The sequence below is a fragment of the Pecten maximus genome, chromosome 19, assembly GCF_902652985.1.
Source record: "Pecten maximus chromosome 19, xPecMax1.1, whole genome shotgun sequence".
In the NCBI taxonomy this organism is placed as follows: domain Eukaryota; kingdom Metazoa; phylum Mollusca; class Bivalvia; order Pectinida; family Pectinidae; genus Pecten; species Pecten maximus.
The window spans coordinates 9,297,409-9,315,707 of NC_047033.1; the positions used below are offsets into that span (position 1 = coordinate 9,297,409).

Genomic DNA, 18,299 nt, shown 5'->3' on the forward strand with positions numbered 1-18,299 from the left:
AAACAGCATTTCTCGATTTTATTTATTTCATGTTTTGTTGTTGTTGGGTTTTTGTTTTTGTTTTTTTTTTTGCTTTATTATTATTATCTATTTTTTACACATTATATAGTTGTATTATATTGTATATTTACAGTTTGTTTAGTCAGAATCGCTCTAGAAGGATGAAACAGCTGTATGATGTCTCTAACATCACTAACGAGTACTAAAAGTACGAGACAGCTGTATGATGTCTCTAACATCACTGATGAGTCCTAAAAGGACGACACAGCTGTATGATGTCTCTAACATCACTAACGAGTCCTAAAAGGACGACACAGCTGTATGATGTCTCTAACATCACTTACGAGTCATTAGAGTACGAGACAGCTGTATGATGTCTCCAACATCACTGACGAGTCCTAAAAGGACGAGCCAGTGTAATATGCGGAAGACATCATATCAGGTATCTGTTACTAAATTCGTATCTAAATGTGTTTCCTCACTTATATGTCTCTGTATAATCCCTTACAACATGTTGTAAAATCAAAATATCACGGCGTTGTTGCTTTCCTTAACATTTGTATGTTATTGGTATTATAAAGAAAGTCTTCACCTTAAAGAAACCATTTATACCCAATTTAATTCATACCATGAAATTGTTCCACCAAATCATTGAAGCAACTGCTTTCTGATATTGCTGCCAACTTTCCCCATTCTGAAATATCAATACAACAATTATTTGAACAAACGCCGATGAAAATATGTTCGTTTGTGCTATTTCAAGATACATCATAGGGTTGATTTGAGTTCGGTGTATGCGTTCTAATTTTGTATTATATTTAAGACAGTATCCTTAAAACTCTTCAATACTTATAAAATACAGGAAAACTTTTTTCAAATGAGGCTTACTTTTGATCCAGTTTATATGGTAAGCGATTGTTGTACCCACATTATTTTTGAAGTACACTATATAAACTGAATTATCTTATATTTCTATTTTCAAGAAAGGCTTATTTTCAAATAAGGCGTGTTTTTATGCAGGGTTGCTCGTAAGAAACTACAGGTTTATTCAGGTAACATGGGAAAATAGTGAATATATATTGCTTTATATATATGATAAAAAAAACTCTCTGGCAAGTGTGATATCATAAACCATCTACGTATTTTACAAACAAGTGGAGGATAAGAAAACGCGATACTAAGTGTCACAGGTACAATCTAATTAATTAAAATAATTAATTAATATAATATTGTGAATTGTCTATACACGTTACATGTACTTGTCAGTGCTGTGTTGTAATGTGGAAAGTACCTTGTCTAATTTTAGTAACGTAGTGTGATGTACGTGTAGTCCATACTGTGTATGTCCATTTTGGTGGTGTTTACGACTTATATGTAAATTAGGGTATGAAAGTGTAAGAAATCGTGAAAGGGTGAGAGCGAGAATAGTAAAACCGGTGGGTTAGGGTAGAACGCCGCAGTAGCCGTTCATAGGTCGGTAGGACATATCCTCTGGGGTCCGGTGACCAATTATGTAACAGATATGTGTAGACACTTGTCGTTTTACCAGACATAACAGTCTTGGAAGGGGTTTTCTTTTGTATCAAGTTATGTCCTAATACCCGGTAATAAAATATAGAAAGAACCAGCAGGACTGTGCTCGTTTTCCTTCCTGTGACATAAGCGTGAGTTCAAATCATTCGTCTCCAAATGTCTTAAGTAAACATTTTAAGTGCTGTCTACGTCAGGATTTTCGTGATAGATACGACTTTTGCTTACAACCTGTCATTTGATTATTTTTTACATGATTTACGAATATTAGAAACAATTACATACCTTCAACATGACGGGTGCACATCCGTGCATCAGTTGACGATTTACTTGGATAGAAGGTTGTGCCGTAGATATCTATAACGTTAGGAACAAAATGGAACTATATGTAAGACATATGGCTGAATTTCAATAATCTTAAATATCGTGTGAGGTGGCTTATACATGTATAACTGCGAAATAATCATTTTTCATCAATCTTTTACAGTATATTCATAATTTTATCATTATTTCAACACTGGAAATTAAACCACAGTTAATTTCATGTTAAATAACGCGTCACAAATTGTGAATACATATTGCTAAATGAATACACTTTTCCGTTTCCTGTGAAAAACTAAAACAGGACCTGCCCTTGCTGTCGAACCACCGAATCAAATCTAGCGTAATAAATGATTGACATATGATAATCGATCAATGATTGATGTTGATGGGAACGTATATGGGTGTATGCATATTGCGAACATGCATGTGTTACTCTTCTTTAAACATTTTTTTTTTTGACAAATGCAATGTGTTATAGTTCGTATGACACTTTGGAACGGAAATGGGGAATATAGAAAGCGTGACTTACCTAAATAGTTATCATCTGTGCCTCTGCAATGCGTTACCTTATCAGCTGAAAGTAAAAATATGGGTCACCAGGTTAAAATATGAATTGACACTGTATGTGACGGCGTTTCATGGTGTTTACATATACATATACATTTACCATTGAAACGTTATTTATTAAGAACGCCGATGTGGCGCAGTGGTATAAGCTGCGAGTATTTCTGGCTTGGGGGATTGAGTGCCGTAGATCGTGAGTTCGAGGCCCAGTCACGGCACGAATCATAAAGTTGTCTTTCTTCGTCAATTGTGTTACTATGTTATATATAACGCACGCGTTGGTGTTTCTCTATTATATGTTATGTGGTGTAAAGTGTCCTGTCGATGTCTTTTCGAAGTGCCAATTTCGGTGTGACGTGTGTTCAGAAAAGGAATGTTGATTCGGTATGAAATCGTATCTGGCAGCGAGTTTCATTGGTCGGAAGGGTCGAGTGTATATGCATGCGTTTTGCCAGTCCTTTCCCTCGTTCAGACGTATTATGTGGTCATCTATCTATACATGTGTTGTTGTAGGTTGCTGTGTAGTATTAATGTAATCAGAGAATATGAATAAACCAGTAAACGAGATTGCACGACTCTTTTTGTCTTAACAGCAAGAAGCACGTGACATATGTAATAAGTTGCTTTTTCAGGAACTAGGTTTCTGATGAACATGTTTTCCTCTATCTTTCTTTTCTTTGATTTAATTATTTTCAATCCTTGTGATGACTTATTGCCAAGATTACGCACATGATGTTTAAGTAAGAATTACGCTTAGTTAACGTCATGCATGTGATCTTGCAATATATCAGCTTTAGTTCTTTGACTTGTACGTTTTGTGCAACGCTTCTACACAAAAGACTTAAAGCGAAATGCTGACGACGACGACGAAAAATCAACATCGCACTTTCGCTTTCGTGTGGTTTTTATCGCAGGTGTGATGAGATTGGAAGAAAACGCAACATTTTTTTTTCTACACAAAATATACGACACATGAAATCAACATAAACATGTTACATAAGATTATACATAATGTAACCAATCTACTTACTGTGCTCAGTATGAGTAAGTACAGTGTTGGAGGAGGAACACACACAGTTTGAACCCGCAGGATGGGCTTGATAGTAATCTACAATGCATGGATATTACAGATATAAATGTACCTAGGTCATTTACAATAGAGATTGATCACTTCTATCCTTTAACATGGTATAGGCTTGTGATAAACCAATACCCTGTGAAGAGATTCTAATTAAGAGTTTCTAAGTATTTGAATTGATGAATGTTTCTATAGAATTGAAATGGATTATTCTACATCATTCAGTTCCATTCATCGTCATTCTTCTGAGATCCACTCTTGTTGCTATAGGAACAATTAAACAAAAGACATTTTCATTTCACAATGAAGGTATACAGATCGAGTGTTCAATCAAAACATGCAAAGGTGATTCACAAAAAAACATGTAAAAATAACGTAACCAGTGTACAGTAAATGGGATAGAATGTGGTCGTCGTCATGTACATTTGAAAACATATGATTACTTTGGTACTTCATATTGTCTGCTGTCAAAAATCTAATTCTCTACGTGTTTTGATTAAATACTTTCGTTCATGCATTAAGCTAGGCCCAGGAGGTTAATGCAAGGTTTTACCTAGGAGTTGTAGAAAATTTCATAAAAATCATTTCAGAACTATGTTTTAAAATGAAAAATAAACAAATGTTGTATAAAAAACATTTATAATTTGAAAGATACGGACTGTCAAACACACCTCATATCACCGTAAGCAATAACGACCACAACTTTTAGAACAAATATGGCTTCTATTAAAAAACAAGAAAAGATTAAATAATGATATTTTTTTTTTTTTTTTTTTTTTAAGGTACAAGAAATTTTAATGCCCCAGAACATTTAAAAATTTGGACTGCTGCCAGGGTTGAGGCCCTGGATTCAGTATCCTGACAAATATATCCTCATACAAGAGGGCTCTCATTCATCACCTTACATTCATTTACACATTTCATTCCTTTATTTTCTTTCATTGTATTACACACATTCATACACTGGATTCATTTCTTCCTAAATAATTTCACTCACCATATATACATATTTAATAATGATAAATTAATTTCAAATATATATATAAGGAAGCAACGAATGATAAAGAGCCAATTCTGAGTAAGTTAAAATAAAAAACTAAGGAAACAAGAATTTACCTTTTAAACTTCTTACCTCGAAGATATTTGGCAGCGTCGCGGGCGCAGTGAGGATGGTTTGATGTCGTCAGATGGTAGAGGTAGTACCATTCTGTATTAGACAGATTAACATTGTAGACGGATGTCTCTATACTATATGAAATGATGTCGACATGCAATTTTACTGTCGAGACCATAAATCGGACTGCAGGATTATTCTTTAGTGTATTTAAGGCAAAATTAAAACTATTCGAAACATTAACGTTATGCACTAACAAAAGACTAAAACGTTTTGTATCACTACCATTGAAAAGCTGATAACAAGTATAAACACATTTTTTTTTGCGAATGGACGAACACTTTTCTTTATAACAATTGTGTAACTTAAATTCATATGATTATGTTTGCTTGTTTATTGAACGGGCCTTATCATCCGATGGACAATGAGTTCAATGGTGACGCGATATTTCCTTGTAGAATAAGGTGGCTACCTGACTGGGCATTACACGAGATACTCTTCGCATGCCATTCACAACAACTGAAATAAGGGGCCTTGTCCGAAGATATATCCACGACAGTACCCGACTGTCCCTGGTATGAGAAACGCAAACGACAGATGATCGAATCACAAATGAGATTTTTACTCGAGGTTGCTTACCCGCCTGATGCTCTACCTACTGAACAATAACTGTCCCTAACTAACATAGAACATAAACATATTACCTGATTATGGTATTGGTATATGGTTAGTGCATCTTACAATATCAATCGCAGTTATATCAGAGGTAAGAATAGACTCGGTTACGTCGAATACTTGGGGTATCTCGTTTTTGTCGTTACCCTACTGGCTTCGAGATAACGAGGTTTGACTGTATGTCATACGTACGATCATCCATTGGTGAACAGCTGTCTCCAATAAGGCTTTTCAAATCTGAATATAAATTCCATAAATGTATTGATTTTACACGTATGTGTTTAAATTTAAAATCCATCATAGTCAAAATGTAAAATTTCCATCTTTTTAACTTTAGTCATATTTCCATTCTATTGACTTTTGTCAAAATTCTATCCTATTTTCTTTTTCATAATCTCTTAAAAGTACATAACAAATACTACATTTGTGATTTAAGGAAAATTAGACCAGGCGTTCCGGAATAGAAAGCTAACATTATAATTCAACCCTTCGAGTGCTACAAAGATGAATCAGCCTAATGGTGCAGTTTAATGTATCTTGACTTTATATTTGTTTTAAAAGGTCCACAATGTACATGTTGTTGACTATAAGAAGGGTACGGACATTGGTTTTGTTCAGCATAGAAAGGGTACTCGGTAGTTTTATCAAATTCACATTCAAACATATACCGTATACTTGCATTTAAATGAGCTAGTCCCTTGTGATTTCTTTGACTTTTTATTAATAGTATAACAATATGTATTCCCTATATCATTCATTTATTGTTAATGAGCTACGCATATGACCTTGACCTTAGGTACATCAATGTAATCATGAAAGACATACGTACGGTTATAGTTGGAGTCGTGTAAACACTCGGATGACTCAGAGAAAGTCGTTGTGGAAGAACCTAGGAGATAAATCACAAAGAAATGATTAATTTAAAATCTTGTCATATTAAAGTTATAAATGAAAAGGATATTAAACTCTTGGATATGTCCGAATTAACCAGAAGAGAATAACGTACTCCAAGCTCGCGATGAGACAAAATATCTACAAAATATAGATTAACATGTACAAATTGATCAATTGAAAATGATAAAATAAGAATCAGACCAGGCGTTCCGGAATAGTAAGCTAGCATTTTAATTCAGCAACTCTCCACACTCACATTGGACTGGTACCTTGTCTTATGATTATTACATACATGTTACTTGTCAATATAGCAAAATAGTTTAATATTTTCGTTAAGCAATTTTTGAGGTAATAAATAAAAACGTATTATGTTGTGCAGGTACACCCGAAAACTATTAAATTATTTACGTATGTGTGATTATGTATGCATCATTACATAATAGTATTAGATGGTAGTTTGAATTGCAGTTTTCTTCATTTTGTATTATAACAATTATAAGTTTATATCCGACAAATTAAAATGTGAAAAATATATTCTAATAAAACAGAGGTGGAATAGCCAATTTTTTAAACTTACCCTTGGAATGAATTGCAGTGCATAAAAAATTACATATAATTGAAATTGTAGTTTATTCAAATTCAAGCATTTTCGACTTTAATTAAATCTTTTTTATGAGAACAGGTATGAACAATGACATTATATTCGTTTGAATATATTGTGATATTTCTCGTTTGCTTTCCTAATTTCGAATCCTCAAAAAAGTACACTTTTTGATATGTGTTTTATTAAATAAGTTATCAACAGGTGTGGCCTCACAAACCACGTGTCTTCTCGACAAATAAATTTGATTCCAGCGGGAAGGCGCAGCAACTAAACCGATGACGTCATATTTTGACTAAAGGCAAAACAAATCGTCATTGTGGAAACAAATATTTACCCAGTCGGAAAATTAAAACATTATTATAAATGTCATTAACTTATTACGTGAACGAATGGGACATTCTAAAAAACAAACAGTATCAATGAGATGTTATCAGGTATATTACGTGAACGAATGGGACATTCTATAAAACAAACAGTATTAATTTGATATTACATGTATATAACGTGAACGAACGGGACATTCTATAAAACAAAAACAATCATTGTTGTGTTACCAGGATTCTCTACACATCAAATCTTAAAACTACCCATGCTTAATACAGAAGAGTTTAACATACCACTTGATGAGGAACATCTTCTACAAGAAAAACGACAAGTGTTCCGAACGTCATGAGAGGTACTACAGTAGCCCTCTCTAGCCCAGTGGTTGCAGTTGGAGTTGTTGTCCACACACGAATGATCTGGAAGAGAACATAATCACTTAACACCATTGATGGTCTCTAAGTAAACATAGTCGTCCAATCAGAAGTGTCCTTCTATAATACATAGGCTTGAAGAAAAAGGAAGTACCCAATCACAGTTTATGTTTTGGAAAACATTTAATATAATGAGGTGTTGACGACAATAACGGAATGTAAACAATGACAAGACGTGTAGACAACAGACAATATGTAGAAAATGAAGACAACATACAATATGTAGATGAAGACAACAGACAATATGTAGATTATTTAGACAACAGACAATATGTAGATGATAAAGGCAGCAGACCATATATAGATGACGAAGACAACAGACAATATGTAGATGATGAAGACGACATACAATATGTAGATGATTAAGACAACAGACAATATGTAGATGATGAAGACAACAGACAATATGTAGATGATGAAGACAACAGACAATATGTAGATGATGAAGGCAGCAAACAATATGTAGATGATGAAGACAACAGACAAAGTGTAGATGATGAAGACAAGACAATATGTAGATGATGAAGACAGCAGACAATATGTAGATGATGACGACAACAGACAATATGTAGATGATAAAGGCAGCAGACAATATGTAGATGATGAAGACAACAGACAATATGTAGATGATTAAGGCAGCAAACAATATGTAGATGATGAAAACAACAGACAATATGTAGATGATGAAGACAACAGACAATATGTAGATTATTTAGACAACAGACAATATGTAGATGATGAAGACAACAGACAATATGTAGATTATTTAGACAACAAACAATATGTAGATGAAGACAACAAACAATTTGTAGATGATGATGACAACAGACAATATATAGATGATGAAGACAACAGACAATATAGTATATTGATGATGAAGACGAAGTTAAAATAGAGGTAAATAGATCTAGACTTGAACTCATGAAACCAGTGTTCTTTACTGTGGGAATAATCATTCTGACATTAAAAAAACAAAAACGAATATTTAATATCTAATCATGGAGATTATAACCATAACTTATCAAATGAACAGATTAGTGCAACGATTAAATTGGCGATCTCAAAATACTGGTCGAGGAAAACTATATTTTTCTTTCTTTTTTAACAGTGTTATTGAAATGTTTTGACTATGATAATTCAGAACGCGATTTTGTTAACACCGAGCAAATTCAAAACCATTTTAACATGCTATGTTGTTCTTTGATCCGTTAAAAAATGTTTTAAAGTAGGTCACCGTTCATGTTATAAAAACATCATAAAATTATAAATTTCACTACTAAGTTTTTGTCTCAAGACGTAATTGTCCAATCCTATTTTCTCTTGATTTATTTGTCGGAACTCATGCTCACCGGGACTAGAAAAATACTGAAACAGCCCGATCTTCAAGCTTTGTTCGGCAGTGACGATGTATATCGAAAGCGGGCCGATATCAACAGCACCACCAAAGCGTAATGCCGCATGACATGCTTCTCCCTTTTCTCCCTTTGACGTCATTCCAACACCAACTTTATTGTTGTTTACTTATACGCCACCAATTAAAGAAAGGTAAGCTTAATACGAGTAAAAAAGCATCGTTAAATATAAACACGTGTAAAGTTACAACCCCATCGCCAGGAAGTGACTCGAGGAATACCGGGTATCATACAATTACCGAACTAAAAATATTGTCCTAATGTAAACTGTGAATATAGATATCCCGTAACATACTTACCATATGCATGGGTTTTCCTCAGTAGCACAGCTATTAGAATCGAGCATCCTTAAACAAAAGAACTTGATACATGTTGATAAGTTGAATATAATCATAAACAACAACAATCGAATAGCATTCCCTCTATCTCTTTGAACTCTTACGTCAGACTTATTAAGTTATTTCTTGCATCAGGATTCTTCCACAACCTACCCTGGGATCTTACTCTTACAATATATTTATTCTGCTACCTTCATGAAGCACTACAGTACTTAGATAGTTAATCGATGCCACTGGGTTTGTTAAGACTGGGCGTCATCATACCTAGGCTTTTTTGTTTTTTTTTTTCTTCTTTGCTTGGTTTATCGCCCCGTGAACAGCCATGGTCGTTTGGAGGTGGAGTCTCATTGTAGTAGTTGGTGACTACCTAACTGAACAACATAAGGAGGGCCGTTGCATGCTATCCAAAGCAATAAGGATAAAGTGTCTTGCCCAAGGACAAAACCATGACAGCACAGGCCGCGGCTCGTTTCTCTGCTTCCCGAGAAACACCAACCGACACGGGGTAAGGAAGTTACGTGGCCAGCGCTCTAACCAACTTAGTTATCGCGGCCTCTTGAATACTCAGGCTGGTCAGTCTTGCAGCAATGAACAATAAGAACAATCTCATGCAAATATAAGTCTAAAATCACCCCAAGCACAAGTGCGATTCATCGGTATTTAGTTCAGGTAGGACGAGCATTCGTAATATGCAACTAAATTTGGGATCTATATTTTCTCTTCTACAAATGTACTATCCAACCAGCATTTCAACGTTTCCGTTTCGTGTGATCCTTTTTATTGTGATTTATATTGTAGCTAGGAATTGCCATTTGTTTATAAAAAAAAAAACCCATCAAAACGGAAGCCAACATTTGAACCGTAACATACTCACCAAGGAAATAGAAAACCTGGCCATTCATGTTGGTATACAAATGTATGTGGCGAGTTTCTAGATCGCGCTCACGTTGGCTGTAGATTGAATTCCACTGTGTTATCTAAACAAGTTCATGACCTCAGACCACTTATCAATGACACATGTATATACGTAAAAATGTATACAGTTGTATATTGTTTCCTACACTGGCGTCCTATTGTGACACAGAAATAAAAAAAAAAAAAACTTCTATAACATTATATCGCATAAAGCAAAACCCTATTCCACAAATTCTACTTCTAGAGATAATGCTTACAAGTTAATATTCTTTCACTTCCAGGCAAAGCCACACAAACAAAACGGAACTTTTCCAACCACATTTACACCGTATTATCTTTGATACCGTCCCTCGTTTAAAAAGGCGATAAAGAATATCGACAAAATAACGAAACTATAATTCTAACTTAAAATTGATATCATAAGTTGGGGGCAACGTATGAACAAAAATATAGATTTGCATGGCCGAAATATCATCAGAAACACGTGCAGCTGAAAATCGTGACCATCATGACGTCATTCTGTGTGTGACATATGTTATGGTGACGTGGTGCTGATTGTGTACGCTCAGCTATGGCTTTATCCATCCGTGATTCTAGCCGTCACTTGAAGGGGAAATATTTAATATAATAAACATTTCATTAAGATAATTTTGATTTTCTTTGTTGCGTGTAATTTCATTGCCTATCTTTTCTCTTTTCTTTTTAGTTTACCATTCCATATTGTGATATTAAAGTTTTCACCAAAGGAATCAGCTGTGTGGACTGTGGAGCAATTCGAATTCAGTAGGAGATTGAGGATTAAGGTTATCGTCGTGATCGTGTAAGGAAATTCTAATACTAAATACGATCTGGTGTTAAACCTGCTCTTTGATAGGCCTGGTGGTTCCATTGTCTCCATCCCGGGTCTATGTTTGAGTTGAGGATTAACTTGAATTTACACAACAAAATAACAAACGATGTAAGATAAATTTACAGTATTTATTAAAAAGTTTGCAGATAAGGGGTGCATATCACCTTAGCAGTTACCTCCCTTGGACCGGGTGGGGTATAGCCGTGGGCTATTTGAACCCCGTAATGCTGAAGAGCATGGTGCTGAAAAGCTATGGCCAACAACCCGTTGAGAACATGACTTGGAGGTATGGCTGACCTGAAGCTCATGGGTACCATAGCCTGGTCGCTCAAATGTCCAGGAGTCGGCAAGAGTTGGGAGTTACATCACTTAGGCTTGGGGTTCGACTTGCTGTCTTACCCTGGGCCAGATAGAGTTGATGTATGCAGTCCAGCTAACCCTTGGTTCTGGGGTTGGATTGACCGATTTGTGGTGTATAGCAGTAGTCTGGCATCATTAATAGTCCATGATATTATGTTATTACATGGTGTCAGTTTACTGCCATAGGCCCAAAGGAGTATGAGAGACATGGTTTATAAGCATGTGATGATACGAGGACCCCAAAGAGGGAATGTAGGGTATGAGACACCTTTATCCCCAGCGCCACCGGGAGAATATGACATAATTGAGAAGATATACATCAAGTCATAGACAAATTCTGGCAGAATGCCTCAGTATCGAATACAGTTATTGTCCTCAGAGGTACTTAGGTGTAAAAGAAAACAGGGTACTAATGTCAATGACTAGTAAACATTTAGTTCGGTTCTGTATCCCAATTCGGAATGTCCAGATGTAATCCTTACAAGAATGCTGGCCTGCATGGCTACAGAATGTGTTCTGTTACCTTCGTTTCTGTTAGTTGTTGAGTATGAGGGCCGTAATAGTACCGTTTAGATATACTCGCCCTAAACGAATACACACATATATCCCATCTGAATGGTGACAGATAAGCACATTTACACACATATAAATCCAATGGAATATGCACATAAATCCTGTGTGAATGATGACAGATTAGCACATCAATATACATGTTAATCCAGTGGAATAATTAGTACTCATTATAGATATACTCGCCCTATAAAGAGTACACACTTAGACTCCTATGAACACAGAAGGCAGCCACTAGGCTACTAAGTATCAGGTGAAATCTTGCACATTTCTGCTTGAGCTTTCCGGAGAATATGATGAGGGGTACGGATGTATCGACAGTAGCTATCCAATTGCCAGCGTCCAAGCACTTTGATGAGGTGATCGGGGACATCTGACTGGGCGGCAGTAGTTGCGGCTCCTATTCTGAAGGAATGTCCTGTGTATAGTGAATGATTTAGACCTAGTCGGATCAAGGTCTGTCTTAGTTTGACAATGAAAACATGTCGAGTCAAGGCAGCAGAATGAATGGAAAATAGGGGGTCCGAAGGACGACAACCATTCATGAATCTTTCTGTTAGCATTCTGATGACAGCGGCTACAGCACATACATGGTGATGGGTGCGGAACAGGTGAATGGTGACTCCTTGACGAAAGGGGTCGGTTTTGGACGCCTTGAGGCGCAATGTCATGTTGTTACTGTCCGGTGCTACTTGAATGTCTCTGATACACAAGTGAATTGAAGAATCAAATGTGTTAGTGGTGCATGTGAATTCTCCGCACCGTAAGAATGCGAAGAAGGCCACACAGCAGGCAGCCTCCATAGTAGTGTCTGTGGCAGGATCGAAAACACCCTGTCGAAATGCTGAGCATAACTTAGACAATATGTTGAAAGTTATGGGGAGTCTAGGTTTTGCCGGAGTTCCCTGTAGTTTCTTTAATCCCCGTAATATGGTCTGGAGTCGGTAAAGTGGTAACCCATGAGTATTCACAAGCGGGTTGCTGAGCCGCTGCATAGTACAATGGAACTTAATTCCGTATAAATACAGCTTAATTGTAGAATATTTCAATCTGAGGTTATGATAACAATGAGTCACGAAGAGTATTAATAATTCTTCTGTAACGTTGGTAAACACACTTGCTTGGTCGTTTATACCATTCATGAGGATGAAGTTCTTGAAACAGGAAACACCTGATGTGTAGGTAGTTCTAGTCGAATGAGCCACTGCAGCATTCCATAGGTCACGCACTGCTGGTTCTAGTATAGAGGCACATTGTCGTAATCCGGAATGGGATTTTGGCTCTTCTTTGCTGCTGGTGCCAAGTCGTGGAACCGGTCCATCTGGAAACGAGATAAGGCATCAGCAATATTATTCTGTTTTCCAGGAATATGCACGGCTGTGAGAACGAAGTTGTGGATAAAAGTACACCAAGTTAAACGTCGCATAAATGGCATGATATAAGCGCATTTAGAACGTCCTTTCCTGATGATATCAACAGTTGCTTGATTGTCACAGTGTAGTCTAATTCTGAGACCTGACCACTTGTGTCCCCATATCATACAGGCCAGTACGATAGGATATAATTCCATGAAAGCAATTGACATTTCAGAACTGTTCAAGGATATTTGATGTGGCCAGTGACCGTGGAACCACTGACCGTCATAAAAAGCACCAAATCCAATTCCTCCGGCTGCATCTGTGTAGAGATTTATATCATGAGCTAATGTTGTCGTCTCCTGGAGGAAGATTGAATTTCCGTTCCATTGATCTGTGAAAGTATACCACATAAATAAGTCCTGCTGACAGGCCCCAGTAAGTTGTACATGATGATGCAACTGTTTGACTGAGGCGGCAAGATTTAAGAGATAAGATATAAACGAGCGTCCTTGAATGATCACCCGACTAGCAAAGTTCATATGTCCCAAAAGGCTTAATAGTTCGCGCTTTGTGACCTTTTTGCGTTTACAGAAAGATTTGATTGTTTGAGTTATTCTCTGCACTTTATTTGCCGGCAGGCGTGCTTCCATGTTACTAGTGTCCAGAGTGATTCCTAGAAACTCTAAACTCTCAGATGGACCCAATGTTTTGTGAGGAGACACTGGAATATTGAGTGCTGTAAAAACCTTGGACAAAATTGCCATTGTTCGTTCAGCTACCACATTTGGTCTGTCGATTGTAAGAAAGTCATCCAGGTAGTGAATTATGTATTCTATCTGATAGTTAGTTGATAAAATCCAACAGAGAGCGGTTGATAAAAGGTCAAAGATCTTAGGACTGGAACGACACCCAAAAGTGAGTTTGGTATAAAAATAGTACTGTTGTTTCCAGCATATACTATAGAAAGGCCAGAGTTTTGGAGAAACAGGTATAAGTTTAAAGGCATATGTTATGTCAAGTTTACACAGCTTGGAGTGTCTTCCTGTATGCTGGATTTGATTTATGGCGTCATCAACACTAATGTACGACAATGAGTATTCCTCTTTAGCAATTAATTCGTTGATGCTGTTACCTTCGGAGTCATGGGGGGCAGAAAGGTCCACGATTAGACGTTTCTTGTCAGAGTACTTCCCTGTCACTATTCCAATTGGGTTAATCCTGTATATATCAAAAGGGGGTTCTGTATAAGGGCCAATTAAGAATTTCTTGTTAACTTCGCTAGTTATAAGTTCATCGACGATGTCTGGTTCAGAAGTGGCACTTTTTAAGTTCTTGCAGATTAGAGATGTCTCTGGTAATGCAGACATTCCAGTGTCAAAGCCGTCTGATAATCCAGAAATCAAAGACTGCACAAAGTTCTTATCAGGGTGGTTTTCTAGTTCTCTCTCCAGTGCTGCTATATTGATAGGAGTTGACGCCTTGAAATCCTGGAGGTTAGCCTTTTGTCATTGTTTAACTGATTCGTTGGTTTTATGTGTTTTAGCAGATTTAATTGAAGATTTCTTAATGTGAAGGTAGGGGCAATTGTCACGGTTACAGCCATCTTGGTCATTGTAATTGTTGCAGACCTCTTTACCATGGTGAATGACCCTGGTCCTTCCTTTACTGTCCGTGTTGCTGTCCCCATTCCTATTGTTTCCTTTACGGTTTTTTGCTGATGATCCTAGTCCATTCAAAATGAGAGGACAGAAGTCTTCGGTATGATTCATGTTGTTGCACAGTTTGCAGCTGTTACTCCGAAATCCGGAACATATCGTGGTGTAAAGTTGATTGTCCCGAATCGCCCAGTTGACCTTAATGCCACGCTGGTGTAATAGTGCTGCGGCCCTAGTGGCGAAAGCTTTATGGTATTCATAGAATACAGGACCAGGGTATGTTGTGGCTAGTTCTACTATGTCTCGCTCGTAGATGTCTAGCTCCTGTCTGCGATTAGGGTAATATTCGCACATGATGCTCCTGTATATCGAGAAGGCCCTGACAAACTATCCGAGGGTGAGAGATTTACATAGACGTGGGTCTGTTTGGAGCGGGACAGTACGCCCCCCAACTTCAGTGAATCGATTGTAGCGAGTGCAATCATAGTCGTAAGATGGCAGTAATAGTAGAGCTAAGTTGACGTCCTTACCTTCTATTATCTGCTGGCGTATGGCTTGAGGTACGACTTCTATTGATGGCAGAGATTCTGATGAAATTCCTGTCTGTTGTAGAAGGATAGCAGGCTGAGGCACATAATTGTTTGGTATGCCTCCTGCTACAGCTAGGGGCTCTAAGGTCGGTGAGGTTGGTGAGGTTGTTGAGGTCGCAGTCAGGACATGACCTGGTACAGCTGGGGCCTGTCCGACTGCTACTGTATTTTGGCACAGTATTAATTGCTCCAGCCTGGTAACATGTGCTTGTAGAGCCTTCATTGCCTCATTTGATGGGAGATTCCTGCTGTGGTAGCCAGGCTGTGTAAGGTCATTCTCAGTAGGTGGCGTAACATCACTGTTACCATCACTAACACTGGTATTATTTTCTTTGTACAGTTTGACCAGCATTGTTTTTGTAAAACCACATGGTGGTCTGATGTTCTGCTCCAGCAGTCGTGTCCTTAGTTCACCTATAGTCCAGTTTTCTGGCTTATTAGGGTCCCAGTTGCTGTCATTACCGCCTGTCGTACTGACAGCAGAATTAAGAGTGTCATTAATGTCTTCAGGTGCCCTTCGTTTGCGCCCACGAGGTTGACCTTTTCCACGTCCTGACATATCTTTAACTGATGAGTGTTTTAGAAGAATGTCTTGCTGAGGATGTAACTGTTAAGTTGTGACAATTTCGGTGAATGGATGAAGTTGTAGTAGTCTCTGATGAGAGGCCAACAAAACACAGAGAGTTTTGGAATATGACTGTTTGTTCGAGCAGTTAGAACAACAATGGCAATTTGGATAGAATTTCTGAGGAGAAATTGACATTAGCCATGTGACCGAGCGTGGTCTTCTGATTGGATCTCTTGACATCCTTACCTTGTTAGTAAGGGGCTGTTTAATTAGAATATGTAAATTAGGTGCAGGAGTGAAACCTCCCTTCATAGATAACCGTAGGGTCAGGGAGGTCATAGATAGAGCCAGACTGGTCAAGACTGGGTGATAAGGGTAATTAGATTCTCCCAAGATGATATCTGCATGCAAGTCTTATCTGTGCCCATTACATTCAGACTGGGAAGTTGCTTTGATAAGGTTTGTTTATCTGAGAGACAGAGAACATAAAGACTAGCAGGTGCTTTGAGTATATATTTCCACATGTGTGCAGTTGACAAGCGGACATGAGATGTCCTTTGATACAGTTTATTTAGCCTTGGCATGACCTGTACTGGTCAGCAAGGAGGAGCATAAATCTCCAAAAGCTTCAAGTGAAGCCATGCAGTATGTTAAATTGACTGTGTTTGGATGACAGGCAGGCCCCATATCTGCTGTGTAAACCTGCCTAATATTTAATATTAGACTTTAAAACATTTTTTATGTTATGCAGATAAAAATATATGTTATGAAGATTGATCATAAAGACGGAATGTAATCTAAAGAAACTGGGAAGCTGTTTACGATAAGAGCACATCCAGGTGTGTTTTGTATAACATAAACAATATATTTAATTCAATCCTTATCAAAAGCGACCATGCGAACGGCGACCTTTGGACTGATAATTGTTTAGCCAATGAAAATGCCTGTTACAAGTAAGATTAGATTATCATTATATTGCGTGCATTTTATCTAGGAACAGATGACGTTTACCACCCCTGAACACTATTAAGTCTTATTCTCATTGAAATTATTCTATGGCATCCAAGTAAATATTTCTTTTAAATAAATTTTGCCTTTGTATTATCAATTCTGAGATGGAATTATTATTTGTTTAAAATGTGTGTTCTTTTTAAGTTTCAGATTGCCGCAGGAATCCAAAACCTGTTTTGATCTGGCTATTCCAACACTGGTGTAATGCATACAGCCACGGTAACAGTTCTAACAAATAAGTAAACAATAAAAAAATTTTTCATATTTATTTTAATCTTCACATTAGAAAACAATCGTACTAATAAAATATCTATCACAGATTTGCAGGAAAGCTCTTTTAATGCTTCTAAGAAATTTCCATTAAACAGAATACTTTTTTTGATAAATCAAAGTTGATTTAACTAAAAAAAAATAAAAAAAATAATACAACATTATTCCTCCTACTGGTCTTTCTTTTCTCCCTCCAACCTCTCAAATAGACCCTTCTTCGGCTAGATAAAGGTCTCTTTTTTGGTTCTGACGACATGACGCCTGTCATAAGTTGTTTGGTATAAGAAAACTTCCTTCTTTTTTTTCTCCATTCAACAGAGAAAGTGAATAATATATAAGAAATGTATTGCTCCAGTCCTTTCTATCTCCAAAAAAAAAGAGGTACATTATAAGTTTCTAAGATAATGCAAGAATATCACCACACTAGCAGTAACAACTCTTCAACTAACAACTCTTTAAGTTCTGTCATAAAATTTTCAATACACAAAAAATACAATAGGGAATAAAATTATCAAATTAAACAATGTCTGTGAATTTCTCTTTAAAAACACAGTAAATTAAGCATGGCTATATTTTTACATCATTGTTTTCGAAAGCTAGCTGTAATTTTTTTCAGATTTCACGTCACTCATTTCCTCGAATAATAACCATTCTACCATGTTTGCTATGTAACGCCAGTTTTGATTGGTTAAAAACCATGTATTATTTTCCAATAACCCACGCTCGTGCCAATAATACACGCTCGTGAGTCACGGCTGTTACAATTTTAAATATCTAATATTCACCCGTTTCTTAAAAGGTTACTATAGCCGAGTGGGCTAATGGGTTAGTCTTACAATATATTTTTATCACGACGCGAGTTCG

The 18,299-nt window shown here is 36.9% G+C and overlaps 2 protein-coding genes across 2 annotated transcripts in view; both read right to left on the minus strand.

Moving 5' to 3' along the window:
* Positions 1 to 10,272, minus strand: part of LOC117318013 — a 29,247-nt gene extending 18,975 nt beyond the window's left edge. The window contains exons 1-10 of the mRNA XM_033872988.1: positions 10,163 to 10,272; positions 9,250 to 9,297; positions 7,401 to 7,523; positions 6,115 to 6,174; positions 5,478 to 5,522; positions 4,629 to 4,703; positions 3,449 to 3,526; positions 2,384 to 2,428; positions 1,816 to 1,887; positions 629 to 694 (exon numbers count right to left, since the gene is read on the minus strand). Coding sequence (XP_033728879.1) covers positions 629 to 694; positions 1,816 to 1,887; positions 2,384 to 2,428; positions 3,449 to 3,526; positions 4,629 to 4,703; positions 5,478 to 5,522; positions 6,115 to 6,174; positions 7,401 to 7,523; positions 9,250 to 9,297; positions 10,163 to 10,190 — 640 coding nt within the window. The 5' untranslated portion in view covers positions 10,191 to 10,272. The remainder of the gene's footprint in view (positions 1 to 628; positions 695 to 1,815; positions 1,888 to 2,383; positions 2,429 to 3,448; positions 3,527 to 4,628; positions 4,704 to 5,477; positions 5,523 to 6,114; positions 6,175 to 7,400; positions 7,524 to 9,249; positions 9,298 to 10,162) is intronic.
* Positions 10,273 to 11,167: 895 nt separating this feature from the next.
* LOC117317799 lies at positions 11,168 to 16,535 on the minus strand. The gene is made up of 2 exons (XM_033872734.1): positions 15,527 to 16,535; positions 11,168 to 13,304 (listed from the first exon to the last, which is right to left on the minus strand). The coding sequence occupies exons 1-2, from the start codon at positions 16,143 to 16,145 to the stop codon at positions 12,226 to 12,228; spliced, it is 1,698 nt and encodes a 565-aa protein (XP_033728625.1). The 5' UTR covers positions 16,146 to 16,535; the 3' UTR covers positions 11,168 to 12,225.
* Between the last annotated feature and the right edge of the window lie 1,764 nt (positions 16,536 to 18,299).

What these genes read in the sequence shown, in the direction of transcription:
- LOC117317799 (XM_033872734.1), bottom strand. Translation starts at nt 16,145, where the DNA reads ATGTCAGGACGTGGAAAAGGTCAACCTCGTGGGCGCAAACGAAGGGCA. An exon ending in ACGCCAGCAGATAATAGAAG is followed by an intron (nt 13,305 to 15,526) that starts GTAAGGACGTCA and finishes TCTCGTTTCCAG; the next exon opens with ATGGACCGGTTCCACGACTT.